The following is a 27,230-nucleotide window of genomic DNA, read 5'->3' on the forward strand; positions in this document are numbered from 1 at the left end:
CAATTGTAAATGGGATTGTTTTCTTAATTTATCTTTCTTCTTTTTCTTTTTTTTTGGTACGTGCCCCAAGAGGGCACCAAATCCAGGACTCTCTGGTTTGAAGGCTGATGCTTCAACTGCTGAGCCAAAACGGCCAGGGCTATCTTTCTTCCTTTTTTAATCCACACCTGAGGACATGCTTGGTGGAGGAAGGGGGGTGGCGGGACAGGGGAAAGAGAGAGAGACATTGATCAGTTGCCTTCTGTATGTGCCCTGACCACAAACTGAACTGGCAACCTCTCAGTGCACAGGATGACATTCAACCAACTGAGTCACTCTGGCTGGGCTTAGTTTTTTTTTATGATAGTTTGTTATTGGTGTGTAAAACTGCAACCAATTTCTGAATATTAATTTTGTATTCTGCTATTTTACTGAATTTACTATCAGTTTTAATAGTTTTTTTTTTTTTTCTTTTGGTGGAATCTTTAGAGTTCTTTCTATATAGTATCAGGTCATCTGCAAGTAATGGCAGTTTTACTGCTTCCTTTCCAACTTAGATTTTTTTTCTTATCTGATTGCTGTGGCTAGGACTTTTTCTTTCTTTCTTTTTTTTTATCCTCACCCGAGGATATTTTTTCATTTTTTATACAGATAGAGTGGGAGGGAGAGAGAGGAAAGGAGAGAGAGACAGAAACATCGACGTGAAGGGACACATCGAGTGGCTGCCACCCGCACGACCAACCAGGGCTGGGGACAAACTGCAACTGAAGTACATGCCCTTAGCGGGAACTGAACCCGGGTCTCTCCAGACCGCAGGCCAACGCTCTAACCGCTGAGCCAAACCAGCCAGGGTGTGGCTGGGACTTTTATACTATGTTGAATAAAAGTGGCAAAACTGGACATCCTTGTCTTATTCCTGATCTTAAGGGAAACACTGTTAGCTCTTCACCATTAAGTATGATGTAATATATGACCTCTGTTATGTTGAGGTATATTCCCTCTATTTACATTTTGCTGAGAGTTTTATGGGGTCATTTTGAGAATTGGATAAGTCAATTGTATGTGAAAGGAATCTGTAATATTATAATTGTATACTCTGTAAGAAGTAAAGTAGGAGTTTGATTTAGCTATCTGTTCAGTTGTTCATTCATTTATTCATTCACATATTTTTTAAGTCTCAGGTACAAATGAAAAAATGAAGCCATGCTTTGAAAATCTACTCTAGGAAGAGCTAGAGAGCCAGGACTATGTGCCAGTTTTTCCTTAGCCATCCTGTTCAGTTCCTCCCTGAAACTGCTATTGGTCTGAATTAGACATCTGCTTTTTCTGTGGGGCAGGGAGATGGTTACACGTAGGTTTCAAAGACCTTGTATGAATCAAACTAAGTTTTCAAAATCTGAGAAATAAACACAGTTGGGGTAGAATACATGAAGTCCTACAGACTAATAGTGAAGTGGCCAGAGAGCAAATAGCTTGTTGAACTTGGAAACTTTAAGGGCAAGATTTGCAGTGGACAAGCTGCATACTGTCGTTCTGAGCTCCTTCCTAGAAGTGGCTGCATGTACCTCACCATGGACTAGGAGCTTCTTGAGGGCAGGGGCTTTGCCTCCTTGAATTTGGGTCCCTACTGTCTAGTCCTATTCTTGCTCATAGTAAGTCCTGATGTGGTAGAATCAACTTGCAATGTGGTAGAATCAAGTTGCAATGATGAGCATTCTTGGTTTTGGATTTGCAGACTGGAGCCCTCCCTCGACTGTGTGATGTGCTACAGGTGCTGCGGGAGGAACAAGACCAGTGCCTGCAGGAACTCTCCGAAGAGAGGACAAGAGGCCTAAGCACGGTGCAGCCAGCGTCAGGTACTTAGCCCACCTTAGTCCACCCCTGACGTGGATTGTGTCCAGTCCCACTCTGTCAGGGGAAGTTGGACCAGGTATATTCATTCGAATAATCAGTTGGTGATCAGTCTACACACACCCCAAAAGCCAGATCATTACCACTCTTTCTCTGGCCTTGTGCACATAGCCAAGATTTATGTACCACTAACTTCTGCAACTTCACCAAGGTAAGAGTTTGCTAAGAATTTCTTGTCAAGGCAGCGTACCTCTCCTGTTCTCTCACCTCCAGTGCTAGTTTGATGAGTAAGGTAGTCGGGAAGGCAGCGTGGGGTCAGAAAAGCCTGGGGTGGCTGTGCGACCATGGACAAATTATTTAACCATCTGAGCCTCAGTTTCCTGACCTATAAAGTGATTGTCTACTTCAGAATTATAATGATACATGAGATGAAATATGTTAAATGCAGGTGTTTCTTAAATATTATTAATTTAAATAATTATCAATCAAGACTTTAAATATTATTAATTTGATATTTAAGTGTTCATTTTAGTTCTAGTCCCTTCCTTAACCTATCTTCTTTGCTTTCCCTCGTCTATGGGCAAGGAAGGGTTGCATTAAGAAAAGAATCTAGCCCAGTCGGTGTGGCTCAGTGGTTGAGCATCAACACATGCCCCAAGAGGTCACTGGTTCGATTCCCGGTCAAGGCACATGCCCAGGTTGTGGGCCTGGTCCCCAGTTGGGGGCATGCAGGAGGCGGCCAATTGATGTTCTCTTTCATCAACGTTTCTATCTTTCTCTCCTTCTCCCTTCCTTTCTCTCTAAAAATCAATAAAGAAAAAAATTTAAAAAAAGAAAAGAATCTATTACAGGTATTCAAATAAAGACTTGCACACATGTGTTCATAGTAACACATAGCCAAGAGGTGGAAACACACCAAATGTCTGTCAGCTAATGAATGGATGAACAAAATGTGTGTACATCCAGTGGAATATTATTCAGTCTTAAAAAGAAATGAAGTACTGATACATGCTACAACATGGATGAATCTTAAAACACGTTAAGTAAAGAAGCCAGTTATAAAAGATCGTGTATTATATGAACCCATTTATATGAAATATTTACTTCGGGTAAATCTTTAGGGACAGAAATCAGATTAGTGGTTGTGAGAGACTGAGGGGAGGAGGAATGAAGAGTAACTGCTTAGGAGTTCCCTTTTGGTGGTGATGAAAATGTGTTAGAACTATATGAAGGTCGTGGCCACACAATACTGTGAATGTTCTAAATACCCCTGAATTGTACACTTTAAAATGGTTAATTTGATGTTATGTGAATTTATTTTAATAGATTTCATTGTTTTAGATCAATTCACTGCAAAATTGAGTGGAAAGTACAGAGTTCCCATATACTCCCTGCTCCATGAACACACAGCCTCCCCTACCGTCAACATCCTGTACCAGAGTGATACTTTTGGTACAATGATGAACCTACACCGGCACATCATTATCACCCAAAGTTCATAGTTTACATCAGGGTTCACTCTTGGTTGTGTATATTTTGTGGGTTTTGACAAACGCATAATGCTATGTATCCACCATTATAATATCTTACAGAGTGATTTCTCTATCCTAAAAATCCTCTGTGCTTCACCCATTCATCCCTCTTCTCTAGCCACTGGCAGCCACTGATCTTTCTACTGTCTCCATAGTTTTGCCTTTGCCAGAATGTCACATAGTTGGAATAATACATATGTATCCTTTTTAGAATGGTTTCTTCTACTTCGTAATATATAGTCAAGGTTTTCTCCATGTCTTTTCATGGCTTGGTAGTTCATTTCTTCTTTATTTTTTATTTTTTATTAATCCTCACCCCAAGGATATTTTTTCCATTAATTTTTAGAGTGGAAAGGAGTTGGGGGCGGGGGAGAAACATTGATGTGAGAGAGACATATCGATTGGCTCCCTCCCACATGTGCCCCGACCAGGGCTGGGGATCGAACCTGCAACCCAGGTATGTGACCTTGACTGGGATTCGAACCTGTGACCCTTTGATGTGTGGGCCTGTAACCACTGAGCAACACTGGACAGGGCTCATTTATTCTTAGAGTGCAATAATATTCTGTTGTCTGGATGTACCACTGTTTATCCATTCACCTACTGAAGGACATCTTGGTTGTTTCCAAGTTTTTGCAACTATAAATAAAGCTGCTCTGTGTGGACATAAGTTTTCAACTCAGTTGGATAGGTACTAAAGAGCATGATTGCTGGATTAAATGATAAGAGTATGTTCACTTTTGTAAGAAACTGCCAAACTGTCTTCCGAAGTGATGTACTATTTTTTTTAATCATCACTCGAGGATATTTTTACAATTTATCTTCAGATATAGCTGGAGGAAGAGAGAGAAAGAGAGAGGGAAACATAGATATGAGAGAGATACATCGATTGGTTGCCACCTGCACAACCCCAACCGGGGCTGGGGATGAACCACAACTGAGGTACCTGCCTTTGGCTGGAATCAAACCCGGGACTTTTTGTTCTGTGGGCGACGCTCTTACCGCTGAGCCATACCAGCTAGGGTGGCTGTACTATTTTTAATTTAATTTATTGGGGTGACATTGGTTTACAAAACCATACATGTTTCAAGTGTACAACTCAATAAAACATCATCTGCACACTGCATTGGGACCCCCTTGCCCCAAGTAAAGTCTCTTTCCATCCCCATTTCCCCCTTTGCTCACATTCACCTACCCCACACCTCCCGTTCCCTCTGACTGTCACCACACTGCTGTTTGTGTCTATGTGTTATGTATATATGTTTTTTGGTTAATCCCTTCACCTTCTTTCATCTAGTCCCCCACTCCTCCCCTCTAACACCTGTCAGTCTGTTCCATGTATCCATGTCTCCTTTTCTATTTTGTTTGTCAGTTCATCTTGTTCATTAGATTCCACATATAAATGAAATCATATGGTATTTGTCTTTCTCTGACTGGCTTATTTCACTTAGCATTATAATCTCCAGGTCCATCCATGCTGCCTGAAAGGTAAATTTTTGTTTTGTTTCTATGGCTGAGTAGTTTTCATTGTGTAAATGTACCACTGCTTTTTTTATCCACTCATCTATTGATTTGGGCTGTTTCCAGATGTTACCAAATCTTGACTATTGTAAATAACACTGCAGTAAACATAGGGTGCATATATTCTTTCAAATTAGTGTTTCAGATTTCTCTGGATATATTCCCAGAAGTAGGATCACTGGATCAAAAGGCAGTTTCATTTTTAATTTTTTGAGGAAAGTCCATACTGTTTTCCACAGTGACTGCACCAGTCTACATTCCCACCAATTCCCAGCCATTCTGACAGGTATCAGGTGATATCTCATTGTGGTTTTAATTTGCAGCTCTCTGATGATTAGTGACCTTGGGCATCTTTACATATGTCTATTGGCCATCAGCATGTCCTCTTTGGAGAAGTGTTTATTCAGGTCTTCTGCCCATTTTTAATTGGGTTGTTTGTCTTCTTAGTGTTGAGTTGTACAAGTTCTTTATATTTCTTGGAAATTAACCTGTTATTGGATGTTTTATCGACATTATGTTCTCTTATTCAATAGGTTCCCTTTTGTTGATGGTTTCTTTTGCTGTACAGAAGCTTTTTAGTTTGATGTAGTACCATTTGTTTATTTTTTCCTTTGTTCCCCTTGCCTGAGGCGGTATATTGGCTAAAATATTGCTACAAGAGATGTGTGAGATTTTACTGCCTACATGTTCTTTTAGGATTTATATGGTTTCATGATTTACATTTACGTACTTAATCCATTTTAAGTTTATTCTTGTGTATAGTATAAGTTGGTGGTCTAGTCTCATTTTGTTGCATGTACCTCTCCAACTTTCCCAACACCATTTATTGAACATACTGTCTTTACTCCATTGTATGCTCTTGCTTCTTTGTCAAATATTAATTGACCATAAAGGTGTGGGTTGATTCCTGGGCTTTCTGTTCTGCTCCATTGATCTATGTGCCTGTTCTGTTGCCAGTACCAGGCTGTTTTGATTACAATGGCTTAGTAATATAGTTTGATATCCGGTATTGTGATCCCTCCAACCTTGTTCTTCTTTCTCAAGATTGCTGAGGCTATTTGGGTTTTTTGGTTCCATATAAATTTTGAAATATTTGTTCTAGATCAGTGAAATATGCCATTGGCATTTTGAATCTATAGATTACTGTGGGTAGTATGGACATTTTAATGATGTTAATTCTTCCAATCCACGAACACAGTATATGCTTCCACATGTTTGTATATTCCTCAGTTTCTTTCTTCAATATTCTATAATTTTCCAAGTACAGGTCTTTTACCTCCTTGGTTAAATTTATTCTTAGGTACCTTATTTATGTTGTTGCAAGAGTAAATGGGATTTTTAAAAAAATTTTCTCTTTCTAATAGTTCATTATTGGTGTATAAAAATGCCACCAATTTCTTAATATTAATGATATATCCTGCTACTATGCCAAATTCATATATTAGATATGGTAGTTTTGGGGTGGAGTTTTTAGGGTTTTCTATATACATTATCTTGTCATCTGTGAATGAGAATTTTACTTCCTCCTTTCCAATTTGGATGCCTTTTATTTCTTCTTTCTTGTCTGATTGCTGTGGCTAGTTCTTCCAGTACTATGTTGAATAAGAGTGGTGAAAGCTGATATCTCTATCTTGTTCCTGATATTAAAGAAAATGCTTTTTTTTACAATTTCTTTTTTCTTTATTGCTTTTAGAGAGAGAGGAAGTGAGAAAGAGAGAGAGAGAGAGAGAAACATCAACAAGAGAGAACATCGATTGGCTGCCTTCTGCATGCCCCCCACTGGGGATTGGGCCCACAACCTGGGCATGTGCTCTGACCAGAAATTGAACCAGCGACTTCTTAATGCATGGGTCAACACTCAACCACTGAGCCATACCAGTTGGGCTAAAGGAAATGCTTTTTGTTTTTTGGACATTGAGTATGATGTTGCCTGTGGGTTTGTCATATAATACCTTTATTATGTTGAGGTATGATGCTTCTATCCCCACATTGTGAGAGTTTTTATCATAAATGGGTGCTAGATTTTATCAAATGCTTTTTCTGTATCTATTGATATAATCTCTTGATTTTTATCTTTTATTTTGTTTATGTGATATGTCATGCTTATTGATTTGCAAGTATTGTATCAACCTTGCATCTTTGGAATAAATCCCACTTGATCATGCTTTATTATTTATTTATTTATTTATTTATTTATTTATTTATTTATTTTTGGTATGTGCCCCTAGTGGGAACCGAACCCAGGACTCTCTGGTCCACAGGTCAACACTCCAACTGCTGAGCCAAACTGGCCAGGGCAATGCTGTATAATATTTTCAAAGTATTGCTGGATTTAGTTTGCTAATATTTTGTTAAGGATTTTAGCATCTATGTTCATCAGGGATATTGGCCTATAATTTTCAGTCTTTGTAGTGTCTTTATCTGGTTTTGGAATTGTGATAATGTTAGCCTCATAAAAAGAGCTTGGAAGTCTTCCCTCCTCTTGAATTTTTTGGAATAGTTTGAGAATGATAGGTGTTCTTTTTTGAATGTTTGGTGAAATTTCCTGTGAAGCCGTCTGGACAGTCTAGAACTTTGTTTACTGGGAAATTTTTATTACTGCTGCAATTTCATTCGTTGTAATCATTCTATTCAGGTTTTCTAATTCTTCCTGATTCAGTTTTATAACACTGTATGTTTTTTGGAATTTATTTATTCTATTTTGCCCAGGTTGTCCAACTTGTTGGCATGTAGTTGTTCATAGTATTTTCTTACCATTCTTAGTATTTCTGTAGTGACAGTTACTTCTCTTTTATATCTGATTTTATTTATTTGAGTCCTCTCTCTTTTTTTCTCGATGAGCCTGTGGAAGGTTCATCAATCTTGTTTATCACTTTCAAAGAATCAGCTCTTAGTTTTACTGATTTTTTAAATTGTTTTTTTGTCTGTTTGTTTGTTTGTTTTTTAGTCTCTATGTCATTTATTTCTGCTCTAATCTATATTAATTCCTTCTGCTTACTCTGGGCTTTGTTTATTGTTCTTTTCCTAGTTCTTTTAGGTGTATAGCTAGATTGTTTAAGATTTTTATTGCTTCTTGAGGTAGGCCTGTAATGCTATGAACTTCCTTCTCAGAACTGCTTTTTTGTGCCCCATAGAATTTAGGTTGTTGTGTGTTCATTTTCATTTGTTTCCAGGTAACTTGTTTTCTTCCTTGAACTTAGTTAACCCATTCATTGTTTAATAACATGTTATTTAGCCTCCATGTGTTTGAATGTTTTTCAGGTTTTTTTATTATTTTTTTATTTTTTAGTTATAATTGATTTCTAGTTTTATATCATTATGGTAAGAGAAGATGCTTGATATGATTTCAATATTCATGCATTTATTTAGTATCCTAACATATGGTCTCTTTTGAGAATGTTCCATGTGCACTTGAGAAAAAAGTATATTCTACTGATTTGAATTAAATATTCTGAAAATATCAATTAAATCCATCTGATCCAGTGTGTCATTTAAGGTCACTGTTGCCTTGTTGATTTTTCTGTCAGCATGTTCTATCCATTGATGTCAGTGGGGTGCTAAAATTTCCTACTATGACTGTATCACTATTGATCTCTCTATTAATATCTACCAGTATTTTCCTTATATATTTTGTTGCTCCTATATTAGGTTTATATATATTTACAAGGGTTATATCCTCTTGTTGAATTGATCCTTTTAGTATTATGTAGTGATCTTCTTTGTCTCTTGTTATGGCCTTTGTTTTGAAGTCTATTTTGTCTGATATAAGTATTGCTACACAAGCTTTTTTTTCATTTCCATTTACATGGAGTATGTTTTATATCCCTTTAATTTCAGTCTATATGCATCTTTTGTTCTGAGGTGGATCTCATGTAGACAGCATATATGTGGGTCATGTTTTCTTATCCATTCATTAATATGTGTCTTGTAATTGAAGCATTTAATCCATTTACATTTATGGTTATTATTGATAGGTATTTATTTATAATGATTAGTGATGTTGAGCATTTCTTTATATGTCTCTTGGCCATTTATATGTCCTGTTTGGAGAGGTGTCTATTTAGTTCCTCTGTCCATTTTTTAATGGTTCTTTGTCTTCCTTTTGTTAAGTTGTATGAGCACTCTATATATTTTGGAAATTAACACATTATCTGATGTGTCATTGGCAATGATGCTCTCCTATACAGTGGGTTGCCTTTCCATTTTTTTAAAATGTTTTTTTCTTTATTGATTTTAGAGAGAAAGGAAGGGAGAGGGAGAGAGAGATAGAAACATCGATGAGAGAGAACATTGATTGGCTGCCTCCTGCATGCCCCCCACTGGGGATCAGGCCCACAACCTGGGCATGTGCCCTGACTAAGAATCAAACCAGTGACTTCCTGGTGCATGGGTCAATGCTCAACCACTGAGCCACACCAGCTGGGCTGCCTTTCCATTATGATGGTTGTTTCTTTTGCTGTGCAGAAGCTTTTTAGTTTGATGTAGTCCCATGTGTTCATTTTCTCCTTTGTTTCTGTTGCCTTAGGTGATGCATCAGTGAAAATTCTGCTGCGTATGATGTCTGAAATTTTTTTGCCTACAGTTTCTTCTAGGACTTTTATGGATTCACGGGTCACATTTAAGTCTTTTATCCATTTTGAGTTTATTTTTGCGTATGGTGTAAGTTGATGGTCTAGTTTCAATTTTTTGCATGTAGCTGTCCAATTTTCCCAACACCATTTATTAAAAAGGCTGTCTTTACTCCATTGTATGCTCTTGCCTCCTTTGTAAAATATTAATTGAGCAAAATGTCTTGGGTCCAGTTCTGGGTTCTCTGTTCTGTTCCACTGGTCTATATGCCTGTTCTTGTGCCAGTACCAGGCTGTTTTGATTACAGCCGCTTTGTAGTATAACCTGATATCCGGTATTGTGATCCCACCTGCTTTGTCCTTCTTTTTCAAGATTGCTGTGGCTATTCGGGGTCTTTTTTGTTTCCATATGAACTATTGAAGTATTTGTTCTAGTTCTGTGAGATATGTTGTTGATATTTTGATGGGGATTGTATTGAATCTATAGATTGCTTTGGGTACTATGGACATATTAATGATGTTAATTCTTGCAATCTCTGAAGATTTATATCTCTGAAGATATCAATCTCTGAAAGATTTATATCTTTCTCTATTTCTTTTTTCAATGACCTGTAGTTTTCTGCAAATAGGTCCTTTACTTCTTTGGTTAAGTTTATTTCTGGGTATCTTAATTTTTTTGCTGCGATGGTACATAGGATTGTTTTTTCAGTTTCAGGGATATTGGCCTGTAGTTTTCTTTCGTTGTAGTGTCTTTTTCTGCTTTTGGAATTAGAATTATGCTGGCCTCATAGAACGTGTTTGGAAGTCTTCCTTCTTCTTGAATTTTTTGAAATAGTTTGAGGAGAATGGGTGTTAGTTCTTCTTTGAATGTTCGGTAAAACTCCCCAGTGAAGCCATCCTACCTGGGCTTTTGTTTGCTGAGAGAGTCTTCATTACCTCTTTAATTTTCTTAGTTGTTATTGGTCTGTTCAAGTTTCCTATCTCTTCCTGGTCCAGTTTTGGGAGACTATGTGTTTCTAAAAAATTGTCCATTTCGCTTAGATTGTCGAATTTGTTGCCATATAATTGTTCATAGTAGTTGTTAATGATCTTTTGTATTTCTGTGGTGCCAGTTGTTATTTCTCCTCTTTCATTTCTGATTTTGTGTATTTGGGTTCTCTCTCTTTGTTTCTTGGTGAGTCTAGCTAAGGGTCCGTCAATCTTGTTTATTTTTTCAAAAAACCAGCTCTTTGTTACAGTGATCCTTTGAATTGTTTTTTGGTCTTTATGTCATTTATTTCTGCTCTGATCTTTACATTTCCTTCCTTCTACTTGCTCTGGGGTTTTCTTTTTGTTTGCTTTCTAGTTCTTTAAGTTTTGAGGTTAGTCTATTAGAGATTTTTTTTGTTTCTTGAGGTAGGCCTTTAGTGCTATGAACTTCCCCTCTTAGAACTGCTTTCGCTGCATCCCATAGATATTGTGCTGTTGTGTGTTCATTTTCATTGGTTTCCAGGAAGTTATTAATTTCTTCCTTGATCTCCTTGGTAACCCATTCATTGTTTAATAACATGCTATTTAGCCTCCATGTATTCAAATGTCTTTGCATGTTTTTGTTGCAATTGATTTCTAGTTTCATGCCATTGTGATCTGAGAAGATGCTTGATATGATTTCAATCTTCTTGAACTTGTAGAGATTTAGTATGTGTCCTAACATGTGGTGTATCTTTGAGAATGTCCCATGTGCACTTGAAAAGAATGTGAATTCTGTAGTTTTGGGGTATAATTCTCTGTAGATATCTATTAAATCCATTTGGTATAGTGCTTCATTTAGAGTGCTGTTTCCTTGCTAATTTTTTGTCTAGATATCCAGTGATTTTTCTGATATCCAGTAATGTCAGCAGGGTGTTGAAGTCCACTGCTATGATTGCATTGCTGTCAATTACTCCTTTGAAGTCCTCCAGGAGATTTTTAATATATTTTGGTGCTCCTATATTGGATGCATATATGTTTATCAAGGTTATATCTTCCTGTTGGATAGATCTTTTCAATATTATGTAGTGGACTTCTTTGTCTCTAGTGATGGCTTCATTTTGAAATCTATTTGATCAGATATGAGTATTGTTACCCCAGCTTTTTCTTTCCTTTTTGTTCGCTTGGAAGATTTTTTTCATCCCTTAAATTTTAACCTATGTGAGTCTTTGGTTGTGAGGTGGGTCTCTTGTAAACAACATATAGATGAGTCATGCTTTCTTATCCAATCAGCTACGTTGTGTCTTTTTATGGGAGCATTCAATCCATTTACACTTAAGGTGATTGTTGATATGTACTTATTTATTGCCATTTTTGTTTAGTGTGATTTTATTTTTCTTCCTATTTCTTCTACTAATTACAGCAGTCCTTTTAACATTTCTTGCAGTGCTGTTTTGGTGCTAATGTATTCCCTTAGCCTTTTTTTGTCTTGAAAGCTCTTTATTTGACACTCTATTTTGAATGATAGCCTTGCTGGGTAGAGTAGTCTTGGATTCAGATCCTTGTTTTTCATGACCTTGATTACTTCATGCCATTCCCTTCTGGCCTGTAGTGTTTCTGTTGAGAAGTCAGCTGAGAGCCTTATGTGGGTTCCTTTGTAGGCAACCTGTTGCTTATCTCTTGCTGCTTTTAGGATTCTCTCTTTGTCTTTAATTTTTGGCATTTTGATTACTATGTGTCTTAGTGTGGGTCTGTTTGGGTTCTTCTTACTTGGGGCTCTCTGTGCTTCTTGAACTTGAATGCCTTCTTCCTTCACTAAATTAGGGAAGTTTTCTGTCACTATTTCTTCAAATATATTCTCTAACCCTTGCTCATTTTCTTCTTCTTCGGGGACTCCTATGATGTGAATATTATTATGTTTCCAGTTGTCCCACAGTTCTCTGAAGCTGTCTTCCTGTTTTTTAATTGTTTTTTCCATTTGTTTTTTTCTGATTGGCAATTTTTTTCTACCCTGTCTTCTAATTCACTGATCAGGTCCTCAACTTCCCTACTCTGCTGTTTAGACTTTCCAATGTGTTCTTTATTTCTGCTATGTCATTCTTCATTTTTTCTTGTTGGTTTTTAGTTTCTAATTGGTTGATTTTCAATATTTTTATGTCTTTACTCATGGTGTTTATGTTCTTACTCATGCTTTTGAGCTTCCTCAAAATCATGGCTCTGAATTCCAGCTCTGTTAACTTTCTTAACTGCTCCTCATTTATTACATCTTCGGTAGAGGTCTTTTGTTCTTTCATTTGGAATTTGTTTTACCATTTTGGTCATCAGAGTGGGCTTTGGAGCCTGCCAAATATTTCCTGTGGGTGTTGGTGTTCTGCTCTTTGTGGCTTTCTCTCCTGGGTTTGGATGAGCGAGGGAGGACCCATGTTAAACACCACTGCAAAGTCTTACTTTCCTGGGCAGAGTGGAAGTCCAGGAATGGTGCAGCTATCCTCTAGCTTTTTGCCTGGAGGCTCACAGTAGTGGTTACTTAAAGAGCCTTGGGTTCTCAGTTGAATAAAAAACTCCCTCAGGTACTCAGTGTAAGGGGGTTTCCAAGTGTGGGGAAGAAGCTGGTTGTTAATGAGCCTCAATTTGCATTTCAATGGCCACCGTGTGGGGTTGAATCTCCAAGGGAGGGACCACCATCTCTCCCCAGAGCCCTGGGAAGGAGTAAGATGACCACTGTCCTTCAGGGCAACAATTCAGCAAAAGCTCTGAGCCCCCTCCAAATCCTGAGTGTCCCCACACAGTTCCTGTCCAGTTCGCCTTCACTCTGCCACAGCCCAAGGTGCGTGGCTGTGGCTATGTTAGCGTCTGTCCTGACTCTGCGCTCTAGAGCTTGGGAGTGTAACCCAGAGGGTACTGCTCACAGCTAAGGCCGCTGCTGTCTGTGGGCTCCCAGCCCCCCTCTTGCTCCTCTGCAATCCTACCAGGATTGAATCAGAGTCCCTGGTTATATGATTTTGTTCCACTGCTTTTCTGTTGCTTTTTTCTGACCACGTGTCTGTATTTTAGTTGTAATTCCAGTTTGGTCCTGGGAGATGGTCTGTGTAGCTTCCATTCACTCCGTCGCCATTTTCAAATCCCTGTAGTTGAATCTCGAATGCTGTTGGCCTTTTCATGGGTGGAGTTAACCCTTCAGGCTGGCTGACTATAAGGATAAGCCTCAGTCACCATGTATGAGTCATTGTGCAAAGGCTTCCCCCCAACGTGGAATTGTTCCCAGCAGGATCTGATGCCTGCTGGAATATCCCTTTGGGTATACCACTTGTGTGGCTAGTTGGGTTAAGTACTGGTGTGTTCTGAGGCCCACCACTTGTTGTGTTGGTTCTGGGTCTACTTGGGTGGGATTCAGGTACAGGTTGATGTCAGACATTGTGTGTAGCTGGCTTTTCACTACCTTTCTGGAGCTACCATGCTATTCACTGTTTGTGGCTGCATATACTAGGCCTGGGTGTGTGGGGGAGAGGCCCATCTGTGTAGAAGGTCTGGCTTTCTCCAGCTTAGAGCTGGGGACAGATTGGTAAAAGATCTGGAGCTCCCTGAGGTCCACCTCCACCTGTCAGCTACTTTTCTTCCCCCTGAGTTTGCCTGGTCTTCCTCCAGAGCCTCCCCAAGAAAGACTATAGAGTGGATCCAGGCTGGCCACAACCCACAGACCCTTACCACGGGTTGTGAGCTTGGTAGGGTGGGGCAACTAGGATCAAGAGGACAGGGCTAGTGAGTCCCCTACTTGGGCGTCACAGTGTCAGGCACTCAGTAAGGGGAAAGTGGCCCCTACCCCAGAGCCAAACCACTCAGTCTCTGCCAGAGTCTCCAATTCTAACTCCCCCAGGAGGGGTGCACTGCAGGTTCAGTTTGGGTGCAGCCAGCTGTCCCCTCTGCAGGAGCAAGCTCAGCCAGGCAGAGCCACTGGGCTCAGGAGGACAGATCAAAAGAGTCCCCCACTGGGGGTGATGCCGGTCCCGGTCTCAGACAATAGCCTGTGAAAGTCCCAGCTTTGAGCAGTTCTCCCTTCCCCTGCAGAACTGAGCTCAGTAGAGCCAGGTTTCCAGGGCTCGGAAGGGCAGACCCAAGCAGTCTCTTATTGGGGTGGTGCCCACAAGCCTGTAGGAGGGGAGTGGGTACTTCTCCCCCTTTCCGGGATAGCATGAGCTGGGCTCACAGGGGATATAGGAGTGACTCTGCCCTGTTATATAGTCACACAACCCAGTACCCACCCATCTGAGTCCTGGACAAAAGCCTCCCAGGGAGACATGCTCCAAAAGTCCCAGGTCTGCACAGCACTTTGATCCCCCTGTGTGACTGAACTCAGCAGGACAGTCTGGCCAAGGAATTCAGCAGGTGGTGGTGAGGGTGACACTGGATGTGCACTCAGAATAGGGAAGCCCAGTCCCCTTTCCAAAGCCACATAGTTCAGTCACTGTCTGAGTCTCCTCCAAGAACTTCCCCAGAAAAAGAGGACCTTGAAGGTCACTGAGGAGTGCAGCCAATAAGCCCTGTTGCAGGACCCGAGCACAGCAGAGTGGCCTTGCCAGCAGTTGGCGATGGGGCCTGGGACATGCACTTCCCAGGCTGGTGCTGTAACAATAGGAGTGCTCATCCCTGGAAAGGTGGCATCTGAGTTTCCAGCACACTCCCTACTCTCCCAGGCGGGATTAATTCCCACTGATTTCCACCACCAGATGTTATGTGGGCTCCTCTTCCCATCTCTGTTGCTCTGGGTTGGGGATCCCTGTGTGGGGTTGAGATGCTGCTGGGTGGGAGGGAGTTTTACAACCAAGAAAGCCGTCCAGCTTCTTCGCCGCTGCACATGGATGTGGGGGCTTGCCCTTTTCACCTCTTTACCCATCTTACAAGTCTCTGTGGTTTCTTCTGTAAATCCTTGGTTATAATATTTCTGTTCAGTTAGCTTTCCGTTGGTTGTTCAGGTTGATTGTTCTATAAGTTAGCTGTAAATCCGGCTTGGGGCCAGGAGCAGGTGAGCATAGCTTCCACCTCGGATGCAGCCACCTGGGAATGTATCTGGGCTGCACTGTTCTGTACTCCCACCGCAATGAATGATGGTTCCACACGCCTGCCAGCATTTGGTGTTGTCAGCATGTGTTTTTAATGTAGGAAAATACATTTAGCATAAAAGTTACTTTAAATTTAAAATCTTGAGTGTAACATAACATTTGCAATGTTAACCATCTTTAAGTGTCCAGTGCAGTAGTGTGAAGTACACTCACTTTGTGATGCATCCAATCTTCAAAACTTTTTCATCTTGTGAAGTTGGAACTCTACACCCATTCAACAACTCTCCTTTCCCCGTTTCGTTATCCCCTGGAAAACATTGTTCTACTTTCTGTTTTTATGGCTTTGACTGTTCTATGTAGCTCATGTAAGTGGAATAATATAGTATTTGTCTTTTTGTGATTGGCTTATTTTACTTAGTAAAATGTTCTCAAGGTTCATCAATGTCGTAGCAGTTAGAAGAATTCCCTTCCTCTTTAAAGCTGAGTAATATTCCATATTTTGTTTGTCCATACATTCATTGAAGGATACTTGAATTTCTTCCACCATTTAGCTATTGTGAATAACGATACTAGGAACATGAGTGTAGAGATGTCTCTTTAACTCCCTACTGGAATCACAGCGTACTTCTGTTTTTAATTTTTCAAGGAACCGCCGTACTGTTTTCATAGTGGCTGCACCATTTTACATTTTCACCAAGAGTGCACAAAGCTTCAAATTTCTCCAGATCTTCATCAACACTTGTTATATTCTATTTGTTTTTTGATAGTAGTCATCCTAATGGGTATGATTTGGTATCTCATTGTGGTTGTGGTTGTTTTTTTGGTATGTGCCCCTAGCAGGAACCGAACCCCGGACTCTCTGGTCCGCAGGCCGACGCTCCAACTGCTGAGCCAAACCGGCCAGGGCTCAATGTGGTTTTTGATCTACATTTCCCTAATGATTAGTGATGTTGAACATTTTTATGTGCTGTTGGCCATTTGCCTGTCTTCTTTGAATAAAGGTCTATCCAAGTCCTTTGTCCATTTTTAAATAAGCTTGTTTAGTTTTTGGTTGAGTTATAGGAATTCTTTATATATCCTGGATATTAATCTCTTATCAAATATATGATTTACAAACAATTTCTCATATTCTATAGATTGCATTTTTACTATGTTGAGTGTGTCCTTTGATGCACAGAAGTTTGTAAGTTTGATATAGTCCAGTGTGTCTATTTTTACTTTTATTGTCTGTTCTTTTGGTAGTGTCACATCCAAGAAATCATTGCACATTCAACTTCCTTACTGTTAAGGGGTCTGCTCAAACTTTCTGTTTGTTCATGCTTCCATCTTGGTAGCTTGCATGTTTTTGGGAATGTATCCATTTTGCCTGGGCTATCCAGTTTGTTGGTGTATAGTCCACATGTCCTTTTGCAATAATCTTCTCTCCAAGTCATGGCCGTTGTTCTTGAAATTCTTGAGCTGTTGGTTGTGTGGTTTCTCATTGGCCACCACGGCCAGTCTGATGACTCCTTCCCCCGCTCCAACCACTGCTCTGTGCCAACATTTCCAGGAACTTGGCTGCTGTGCCTACTGTGTCCTGATTCCTTCCTTCTTTCTCCGGTCTCTTTGGAGGCCTTCTCCTCTGCCTGCCGGTCCCACCTCAGCAGCTCAGGAAGGCTCCTGCGGTAGCGGCAATGTGACGGAATGTGTGCTGGGCTCAAAGGAAGAAACAGCCTTGATCTTCTATGTGAATTCTACCTCCATTTTTAAAAAGGAAAAAAAAAAAAAAGAGGAGAGGATAGGAAGGGTTCAGCCTTTTATTTTTTTTAATTAATTTATTTTTGTTACAGATGTTTCTCCTTTTTCCCCATTGACACCCTCCTCCCCATCCCTCCCTCAGCATTGTTGTCTAGGTCCATGGTTATGCATACATGGTTTAGCTCTTCCTTCCCTGCCCTTCCTTTCTCCTGAGGTTTGTCAGTAGGGTTCAGCCTTTTAAATTAGACAGACTGTGTGATGTCTTGATGTCTCTGGACCTCAGTTTCCACATCGATTCTATGGGGTCAGTGTGCAATTAAAAGCATTCATTAAAGAAATATTTGGTGAGGATGGTGAGAATAAAGGATACAATGGTGAGAAAAAAGAAACATAAACTTATCTCTTACCACTTACGAATGTACTTGCTGCACATGACAGACCAGCTTCATCAAATAGGAGCTGTTTTGGGGGCACATTACAAAAAGTCCAGACTGGTGCAGAGTTCCAGGATGTCATCAGATCCCAGATTCCTTCTGCTTTTCTGCTTCATGTGTGGCATTTGCCTAATGGTCATATGATGGCTGCTGCACCTGCAGCGAGGAGAAGAGAGCACCTGTTTTGCTGGCAGGAAGAAGAAGAAAATCACAAGAAGGAAGGGTGAGATGTACTGGGGAGCCAAACTTTCCTAAAGCTCTCCGGGTGACTTTGCTCCCACTTCATCACCAGAACCGGACTGCATGGCCACTTCTGGATGCAACCGAGGCTGGAGGTTGAAACTGTTAGCTGTGCATGTGGCCGCCTTGGACGGGTCTTGTGGGAAGAATGGGCAATGGACTGTCTCTGCCATAGCCGTTATAACTCTGGTGAAGTAGACATGAATCAAATAATCATAAATTAATGTAAAATGGCAGTGAGATAAATAGAATAGTGTGTAATAAGGGATCATTCCCTGATTTTTGACTCCAGGAAGACTTTTCTGAGGAAATGGTTTGAGCAGGGACCTAAGGATGCATAATAGTTACTAGGCAAAGAGAAGGAGAAAGAGTGTGCAGGCAGAGAGATCAGGGACACACGTGTGACAGGAGGCAGCACCGAGTGTTTGAGGAAGCCCACTGTGGCTGGAACCAGCACGGGGATGAGAGGAAGCTGCTACAACGTGAGCTTGAAAGACAGCAGGGCCACAGCACAAAGGACCTCACTGAACCTGTGGAGGACTGTAATCCTGATCCTAAGAGCAATGGAAAGACCTGGCAAGTGTCAAAGCAGAGTCATATGATTGTCTGCATTCTGAAAAGATCAATTTTGTCACAGCATGGAAGGTGCATTGGAGGACAGGAGTAAGTTCAGAGAGACCCACTGTGGTCTGCACGGGAGATAATGGTCACTGGGACTAGATGGGGTGACTTCCTTTGAGTTCCCCAGGAGCAGGCTCTGGGACAAGGATTCAAATGCAAGTAGCTTGGCTTCCTGTCATGATGGTGGTAACTGCTGTACTCACCTCTCCACCACTGCATCAGAGTTACAGCTAAACTACGAAACAACCATCATTCAGAACCACCTAAAGTCTAGCTAAACAGAAGAAACCACGTCAAGACTTGTAGTAGGGGCAGAGATGCAGAACAGTGTGGTCTCATACCCACATGTGGCAGATAAAAGTTGGGAGGGATATCTTGGCTTTGGAAGTCCCCGCCCTGAGGAGTAAGGGGTCCCAGACCCACACCAGGCCCAGGAGTCTAGTGCTTTGGAGGGAAGTCCCCATAACTTCTGGCTGTAAAAACCAGCAAGGATGGTGGCTGAGTGAGACAGAGATCTCTGGAGCCCCAGGCAGTTCCTTTCAAAGGGCACATGCATGGACTTACTTGGACTGAATCTCTCGGAATTTCAGCGCCAGGCCAGCAACTCATAAGGTGCCAAAGATATATAAGGAGAAACTGAAGTGTCTGGCATCAGGGTGAGAGCTAGCAGGGCAGCTTTCTCTCAGCCAGAAGTGCTGGCAGAGGCCATTGTTCCTTTGCTGAGCCTACCTCTTGCAGGTACAGGTGGGTGCCAGATCGAAGTTTCCATCAACCTGGCTAACACTGTTCACCCCGCCCTGATGGTTCCCTGAGACCCTGCCCCGCCCAACTTGTAGGCCCATCCAGGCTGCTCCTAGTGACTTTTCTCTACAAATGTCCTGCCTCAGCCCATGCTGTGGACTTTCCTTAAGTCTCTCAAAAATTCACAAACTCTAAACAAGCAGCACCTGGCTTCAGCATGCCCTGTACCACTTGCTAAGTGGTCCTAAGCCTGGACTAGTGGCAGCTGGCCTTAATTCACAGCTTAGCCTCTCTCAGGCACCTCCAAGCCCAGCACAAGCAGCCACTATCGGCAGCTTTGTAGCTCATACCAAGTGGTCCTGGGTAGGGCACAGGCACTGGCTGACCTTGGCCTGAACCTCCCATGAGGCTCAAGAAGCAACAAACCCAGTAGCCAGCTTTAGACCACACCAGAGCACCACCCAACCACCTCCAAAATTACACACCCAAAGGGCAAACTTGGCAGCCACCAGAGTCTTGATAAGCAAATACTGTTTTGTAGGGTCAACCTCTGCACAGCAGATATAGTCATGACAAGTCCTCACAACCAATCAACCTGAGGATTGACATGCCAACAGAAATCCAGGCTAAACCACAGTAGAGAGCACACACAACCTAGACAAGGGAAATACCTGGAACACCCAGCTCAGGTGACCGGGGTGACTGCACCACTGGACCCGATAGGATACCTACTACATAAGGTCACTCTACCAAGACAAGGAGATGTAGCAGCTCTACTTAATATATAGAAAAAAACACAGGGAGTCTGCCAAAATGAGGAGACAAAGAAATATGTTCCCAATGAAAGAACAGAATAAAACTCCAGAAAAAGAATAAAACAATCTACCAGATGCACAGTTCAAAACACTGGTTTTAAAGATATGCAATGATCTCAATGAGAACTATAACAAAGAGATAGGAAACATAAAAATGGAAATAGAAAACATAAAGAACCAATCAGAAATGAAGAATAAAATAACTGAAATGGAGACTACATTAGAGGGAATCAATACTAGATTAAATGAAGCAAAGGATCGAATCCATGATTTGGAAGATAAGAAAGCAGAAACTACCTAATCAGAAAAGCAAAAAGCAAAAATAATAATAATTTTAAAAATGAGGATAGTTTAAGGGACCTCTGGGACAACATCAAGCATATCAACATTCGTATTATACCGGTACCGAAGGAGAAGAGTGAGAACAAAGAATTGAAAACCTATTTGAAAAAATAATGACAGAAAACTTCCCCAATCTGGAGAAGGAAATAAATAGACATACAAGTCCAGGAAGTACAGAGAGTCCCAAACAAGATGAACTCAAAGAGGCCCACACCAAGATACATCATAATTAAAATGCCAAAGTTTAAAGACAAAGAGAGAATCTTTAAAAAATTTTTTTCTTTATTGATTTTTAGAGAGAGAGGAAGGGAAAGGGAGAGAGATAGTAGAACTGATGAGAGAGAACATCGATTGGCCGCCTCCTGCATGCCCCCCACTGGAGATTTGGCTCGAAACCTGGGCATGTGCCCTGACTGGGAATCCAACTGGCGACCTCTTGGTGCATGGGTCAATGCTCAACCACCGAGCCACACAGGCTGGGCCAGAGAGAATCTTAAAAGCAGCAAGAAAAAGAGTTATCTACAAGGGAGCTCCCATAAAACTGTCAGCTGATTTCTCAACAGAAACTTTGCAGACCAGAAGAGATTGGCATGAGATAATCAAAGTGATGAAAAGCAAGGACCAACATCCAAGATTACTCTACCCAACAAAGCTATCATTTAGAATAAAAAAATAGATACTTACCCAGACAAGAAAAAGCTAAATAAGTTCATCACCACCTAACCAGTATTACATAAAATGTTAAAGGGGTGTTTAAAATGTCCCATTGCTTTCCAATGGCTCCAGGATGAAGTCCAGCTTCTTGGCCTCCAGACCAGTCCAGGCCTCCAGACCAAACATTTCCACTTGGCTCAACCAAATTGCTTATAATTTCCTGACTGTGTCACTTTCTTTCATGCCTCTGGGCCTCTGCACATGCTGATCCTTCTGCTGCCACACCATTCTCTCTTCTTCACTCTGCCAACCATTCTCCCAGTCAGACTCCACCAGGAGTGATTTCCTGAAAGCCTGGAGCCCCATTGGTTCAACGGGCTGCGCTGACTCCTACGGGCCCCTCGTTTCCCTCCTCCGCACCTCTGCACCACGTTGTGGAGAAGTGTCAGCGGGACTGTTCCTGCCTCAGCCTGAGCAGGAACCGTGTCATCTCCACTCCTCCCCCAGTGCGTGGCACAAGGCCTGCAAGACTGAGCACTCGGTGTGTGTTTGTTGACTGACTTACCGAGCGAACGAGTGAGTGCAGATTCTTGACTGCGAGAGGGAGAGAGGAGAGAACAGAGAGCTGGCCCCAAGGAGAGTGGGAGACGGAGCAGAGGCTTTGAGGGTGCAGGGCTCCCACAGAGGTTGTGGTGGCCTCCAGCTTGCTGAACTTGTCACAAACTAGCTGACGTGAGCAGTGTAGCCCTTGTCACCAGAGCCTGGCCTGGGAGCAGGAAGGTGAGCCCCTTGTTCTCCTGGGTCCTCCATAAAGAGCACTGAGTGGCTCTGCCTACGCCACTCAGGCCCCAAGTGGCCCCGTTGGCTGGGGCCTCCTGCTCAACCTTCTGGGCTCCCCGATGTTCCTGTTGGGCTCCCCAGTGCAGGGTAGATTTGCTCCTGCAACCACAGAGAAGGTGCTGGGCTGCCAGGCCACCCACAGTCCGACCTGCTGACCTGAGCTCAGGGGCCGAGTGCCGGGCTGGGTGGGATGGAGCCAGCTGAAATCCCAGCACTGCTGCTTCCTCTCTGCCACCTCGGGCAAGAGACTGCACTCGTCTGGCCCTTGACGTGCACATTTTAAAATGAGAATAGTAATCGTATGACTGCAGAAGGCTGTCGAGAATACTTGAAGGCATCTCGCTGTAGCAGGGAACTTCTTGGATAGCCTCTCTGCCCTGGCTCCTTGGTGCAGACAGCTGCCCTCTGCCATGGACGAGTGGGGTCCACCCGGGCCCTCTGTCCACCTGCGCACTCAGCGGTGCCCCTGGGAGGCTCCTCTCCTGTGAACCACTTGCCCAGTCACCCCGTGGATGCCAACCCCACATTTCCAGTCCTCGGGCAAATTGTAAGCATGTCGGTACCCAGGTGGACTGAGTTGGAGCAGGTCTGGTGATTTATTCTTGCTAAGGCTCCTGTGTTGTCCTAATTATGTGTCCAGGTCTGAGAAAGCTCATCAGGGACCCCCGGCCTGGTTCTGCCTCTAACTTCCTGAGGAGTTGTGGGGAAGGCCCTGACCACACCCTTCCTCTGGACTTCCTCTCCTCATGTGAGAAAAGGGCCGTGCCAGCCTTGTACCATTTGAGACTGTTTGGCAAGGCCGGGGCAGTGGGTGAAAGGGTGCCCCAGCGGGCCGCACCCCGCCACACATGGCTCAGGCCGCTTGGATCTGCTTTGCTTGTTGGCTTTCTGCAATTTGCATTTAGGAAAGGGGTCTGTTGTTTGAAAACCTGGTTTGCTTGTCCCTGGGGCCGAGGGGCTGAGGCCCTGGAGCCGGGAAGGTCTTCAGGCCTGCTCTGTGGAAGGCTGTGAAGCCAAGCCAGAGCCGTCGTGGGTCGGGTCAGAACCGATGTGGGCGAGGAGAACGTTTTCCTCGCAGAGGGAAAGGAGCGCAGACACGACAGAGGCAGAGCCACGGGGTTGGGCAAGCCCGTCGTGTCCACATCATATCCAAGCCGGTGGCAGGCCTGAGGCTGAGGCCACCCAGGCCCTGCTGGTCACAGCAGCTCTCCCGAGCAGCATGACTCCTGAAGTCCAGGGCCACTGATGCCCATGGCCCACAGGACCTCTGTCCTTAACAAGGACCTGTCCTGTCACCCTGGGCGGTGAAGGGTGGTGGGACGGTCTGCTGGGGGCACAGGTTAATGGTTAAACTGCCTGGCCCTCCCTGGGGAGGAGGTTAATGTTTGAACTCCAGACAGCCACAGGAAATGCCACTTGCAGAACTGTCACCAAGCTCAGCACACTTATCACAAATAAAAAATTAACTCTTCAGCTATTCCGGGTTACGTGGCCAAGGCCTTCCCAGCATTCTGTGGGAATGTTTCAGGGTCACCCTAATAGCCGCCTGGCCTGCTCTCCTGGGCTATTTATTGCTCTGTTTACAGAAGCTGATACCCCCCAGAGCTGGCTGGTGAAAGGCCTTTGGCTCTCCCTAGGGAAGAATGTTCCAGAGAGATGGTGTGGTGTCAGGAAAGATGTGGGCTTGGCAGTCAGACAGACCCGGGCATGTGTGCAGCTGGCACACAGAGGCTGTGTGACCTTGAGCAAGACGCTCATCCTCTCTGGGCCTTAGTGTCCTCACCTTTAAAATGGGGACATGTCCTCCCCTTTTCTTCTTATCTCCACCAGCTGGTTGCCCACTCCCAAAGACCATGGGCAGGAAGGAATGGCTGGCTATTTGGAGGGGGGCTGAGGTGGCCTTTTTTATTGAGGTGATATTCACATAAATTTAAGTGAGCAATTTAATGGCATTTAGTTCATTGTTAATAATGTTAAACCCAGTATGTTTCATTACATTCAGTTTTTACATATGATTACCCAGTGTTTAATTCTTTCAATTTATTAATTAATACAAACAATCTTTATTTGTCGTCACCCACAGCTCACGTCTCCCCACCCTTTCCTTGGCACAAGTGATCTTGGCTCGTTTTGCAGAAACAAATAGCTTATGTTTGCATAACATTTTAGACAGTTTTTTTGTTTACTTCCTAAAACAACCGGTGCCGTAAGTACGTTGTCCCCATTTCACAGATGAGGAAATTGAGGCTCTGAGAGGCCCAGGATCCCCTAGAGCTGGAACAGGACTCTCAGCCCAAATCTTTTGACTCTGAATCCTGAGTTTTTCTAGTTTGCAATGCAGACTGAGCTGTGAATGACTGAGGCCTCCCCCTCCCAGGAAGGGATTTGCTTTAGAAAAAAAAAGTCTGTTGATGCCAATTGATCTTTAATTAATGTGACAGCATGAACTCTGAGAGGTGTGCTTCGGCTGGGTGGGGAGGACCCCGTGGGACAGGGGACAGCGTGTGCAGTTCCTGGGAGAAGACAAGCTCACACAGTGTTCCTTCCGACTCTCCTCCAGCGGGGCTCCTGCAGGGACGTTTGACAGGCTGCTCCAGAGAGCCCTCGGCCTCTGTGTGAAGAGTCCTGTCTCCTGCAGTGCAGCCTCGTTCACCGTTCACCGTCTCAAGCATTTCCCAGCCTCCTAATTCCGTGACTTTCTGCTCCAATGCTCTCGGCGGTGGAAACACTGCTTGAAGGCAGTGCGTGCCCCGGAGCGGCCAGGCCGGAGCTGACCCTCCTGTGCCTTGAAACGCCTTTGCCACCCTCGGCCTTCAGTTTCTCGGCCCGTCCGGCCGCTGCTGTGAGCGTCCAGCCGTTACAAGGAGGGCAGCACTTTTCCTGACCTAAATTCTGTGGGTCTTGAGCCGCGCCAGGGAAACCACAGGTCGCTCCTTGGATGCCTGGGGACAGGGCTGCGGGCCCCGAGAAGGGCAAGGGGGACATGAAGACTCTAGAAATCAGGGGCCATGCAGCGGCTCCTCCTGCACTACCGCGGGGTCTCGGGGAGCAGAGGGGTGAGTGGAGGGGAGCAGGGTGGTGAAGGTGCCGGGGAGATGGATGTGGCAGCTCTAGGCAGGCGGAAAACTTTAACAGTAACGAACGAGAAGCTAGAGGAGGACCCCTGGGGGCAGGGGGAGCTGGACCCTTCCCGGGGTGCATGGGTGGTATGGAGGGCCCACCCAGCATAGTCTCAGGGGGCCTGCTTGATCCTGGCCCCATGTCACTGCAGACTGACACATTGCTCCTGAAATAGTCCCAGGTTATCCTCAGGCCATCTGAACGTGTTTATAAATAAGCCAAGGACTGCAGATGAATGCGTCTCTGTGGCGAACACCCAGCGTGCAGCGCGCCGAGGGCTGGGCGGGGCATCCAGAGACTGGCACTGTCCTTTTTCCTTAGTCCAGCCCCTCTCAACTGGCAGACCTGCCCCTGCGGCCACCTCCTGAGCTCAGGATGGCGGCAGGACAAAGTGAGCTGATGTTACCCTGAGCCTGGCCCAGTGTCAGGGGCTTCACAAGTATAGGAAACAACCTTTGTCCATAAACTCCAGTGGGCAAAAATTGAGCTTTCTCCATTTTCTGTAACTTTGATCTGACCCCCTTCTCCTGGGACAGCAGCATGCCAAGCCTTGGTCTTTTCTGGATCTTCCCTGCGGAGATTCCCAGGAACAGGACACCTCCCTTCCTCCCCCAACTCAGAGCAGGAGCCTGGTGGGGGTTGGGGTCTGAAATCCTCCACTCACAGCCTGGAGCAAGGGTGGTCCCTGCAAGCAGCCAGAGGCCACACAGACCACCCCGCGCCCGCCATAGCTCCCCCAGCCCAGATGCAGCGTACCATCTGTACTGGGATTTCCTTCAAAATTTTTTCTTTAAAACAATTGACTTTTTTTTCATCATGCTGTACATTATTTAGACTTAGTCATTCTACGTGACTGCAACTCCAGGCCTTTTGACCAGCCTCTCCCCATTTCTCCCCCCTCCCCCCACCAGCCCCTGGTAATGACCCTTCTACTCTCTGCTTCTGGAGTCCACCGATGAGTAAGACCACCTGGTGTTTGTCTTTCTGTGTCTGGCCTGTTTCATTTAGCGTAATGTCCTCCAGGTTCATCCATGTTATCACAAATGGCCGGATTTCCTTCTCTTTTTTTAAGGCTGAGTGATATTTTATTGTAATTTTCTATATCCATTCATTCTTCCATGGACATTTAGGCTGTTTTCGTATCTTGGACATTGTGAATAGTGCTGCAATGAACCTAGAGACATCTAGAAGATATCGCTTCTAGATATTTATTTCATTTCCTTTGGGTAAGTACCCAGGAGTGAAATTGCTGGATGGTGTGATAGTTCTACATTTAATTTTTTTGAGGAACCTACATTCTTTTTTCCAGGGTGGCTGTGCCAGCTTACATCCCCCAACAACACACGAGGGTTCCCTTTTCTCCAATTGACTTCTGTTTTCTAACTTAGCCTCATCCTGCCCTGCCCGGTTTTGCTCAGTGGTTAGAGCATTGGCCTGCCAGAGAGACCTGGGTTCGGTTCCCGCTAAAGGCATGTACCTCGGTTGCAGTTTGTCCCCAGCCCTGGTTGGGTTGTGCGGGTGGCAGCCACTCAATGTGTCCCTTTCACGTCGATGTCTCTCTCTCTCTCTCTCTCTTCCACTCTATCTGAACAAAAAAATGGAAAAATGTCCCCGGGCGAGGATAAAAAAACAAAAATTAACTTAGCCTTATTCTAAACAATAGTGGTTATAAAATCACACAAGTGATATACTAGTTCTATAACTTTTTAATACATTTTTAAACTCTCTTTAAAAATGGTAACTATTAGAATTAAAAGTGTTCTACCACGTACCAGCTAAAAGTACACGCTGCCCAGGATGTGTTCCTGGCACGCTGGGCACCTGGGTCTGTCCGACGCCTTCCACGACCAGACAGTCAAGCCGAGGCTGGAGAGACTGTGGCCTTGTCGCGTGCTCAGGACATGAGCACTGCTTTGGGAGTCAGTATCCAGGTCTGCTGCCGCCATGGTCAGCCCAGCAGGTGGGGTCCCGGCTGCACCATTATAAGCTCTGTCGCCTGCACATGTCACTTTACCTCTTGGAGCCTGGGTTTCGTCGTCTCTGCTATGGTCAGTGACCCTGCCTGATGCCTACAGGCTCCATAATGTCATAATGTGTCCAGAACAGACCTGGATGGCCCCTTCTCCACCCTTTTCTCTACGCAGCTAATATGAAAGGCGTGGCATTGATCCAGCTGGCCGGGGACCCCCACCGGGGGGTCTGCTCCTCTTTCTTCCTCACCTCTCACCAC

The 27,230-nt window shown here is 43.8% G+C and overlaps 1 protein-coding gene across 1 annotated transcript in view; it reads left to right on the top strand.

The window, feature by feature from the left end:
* Positions 1-27,230, top strand: part of SCTR (secretin receptor) — an 83,274-nt gene that overhangs the window by 15,248 nt on the left and 40,796 nt on the right. Inside the window, exon 2 of the mRNA XM_036254559.1 lies at positions 1,715-1,835. Within this exon, the coding sequence (XP_036110452.1) occupies positions 1,715-1,835 (121 nt within the window). The remainder of the gene's footprint in view (positions 1-1,714; positions 1,836-27,230) is intronic.

The sequence above is a fragment of the Molossus molossus genome, unplaced genomic scaffold (assembly GCF_014108415.1).
Source record: "Molossus molossus isolate mMolMol1 unplaced genomic scaffold, mMolMol1.p scaffold_m16_p_11, whole genome shotgun sequence".
NCBI lineage: Eukaryota > Metazoa > Chordata > Mammalia > Chiroptera > Molossidae > Molossus > Molossus molossus.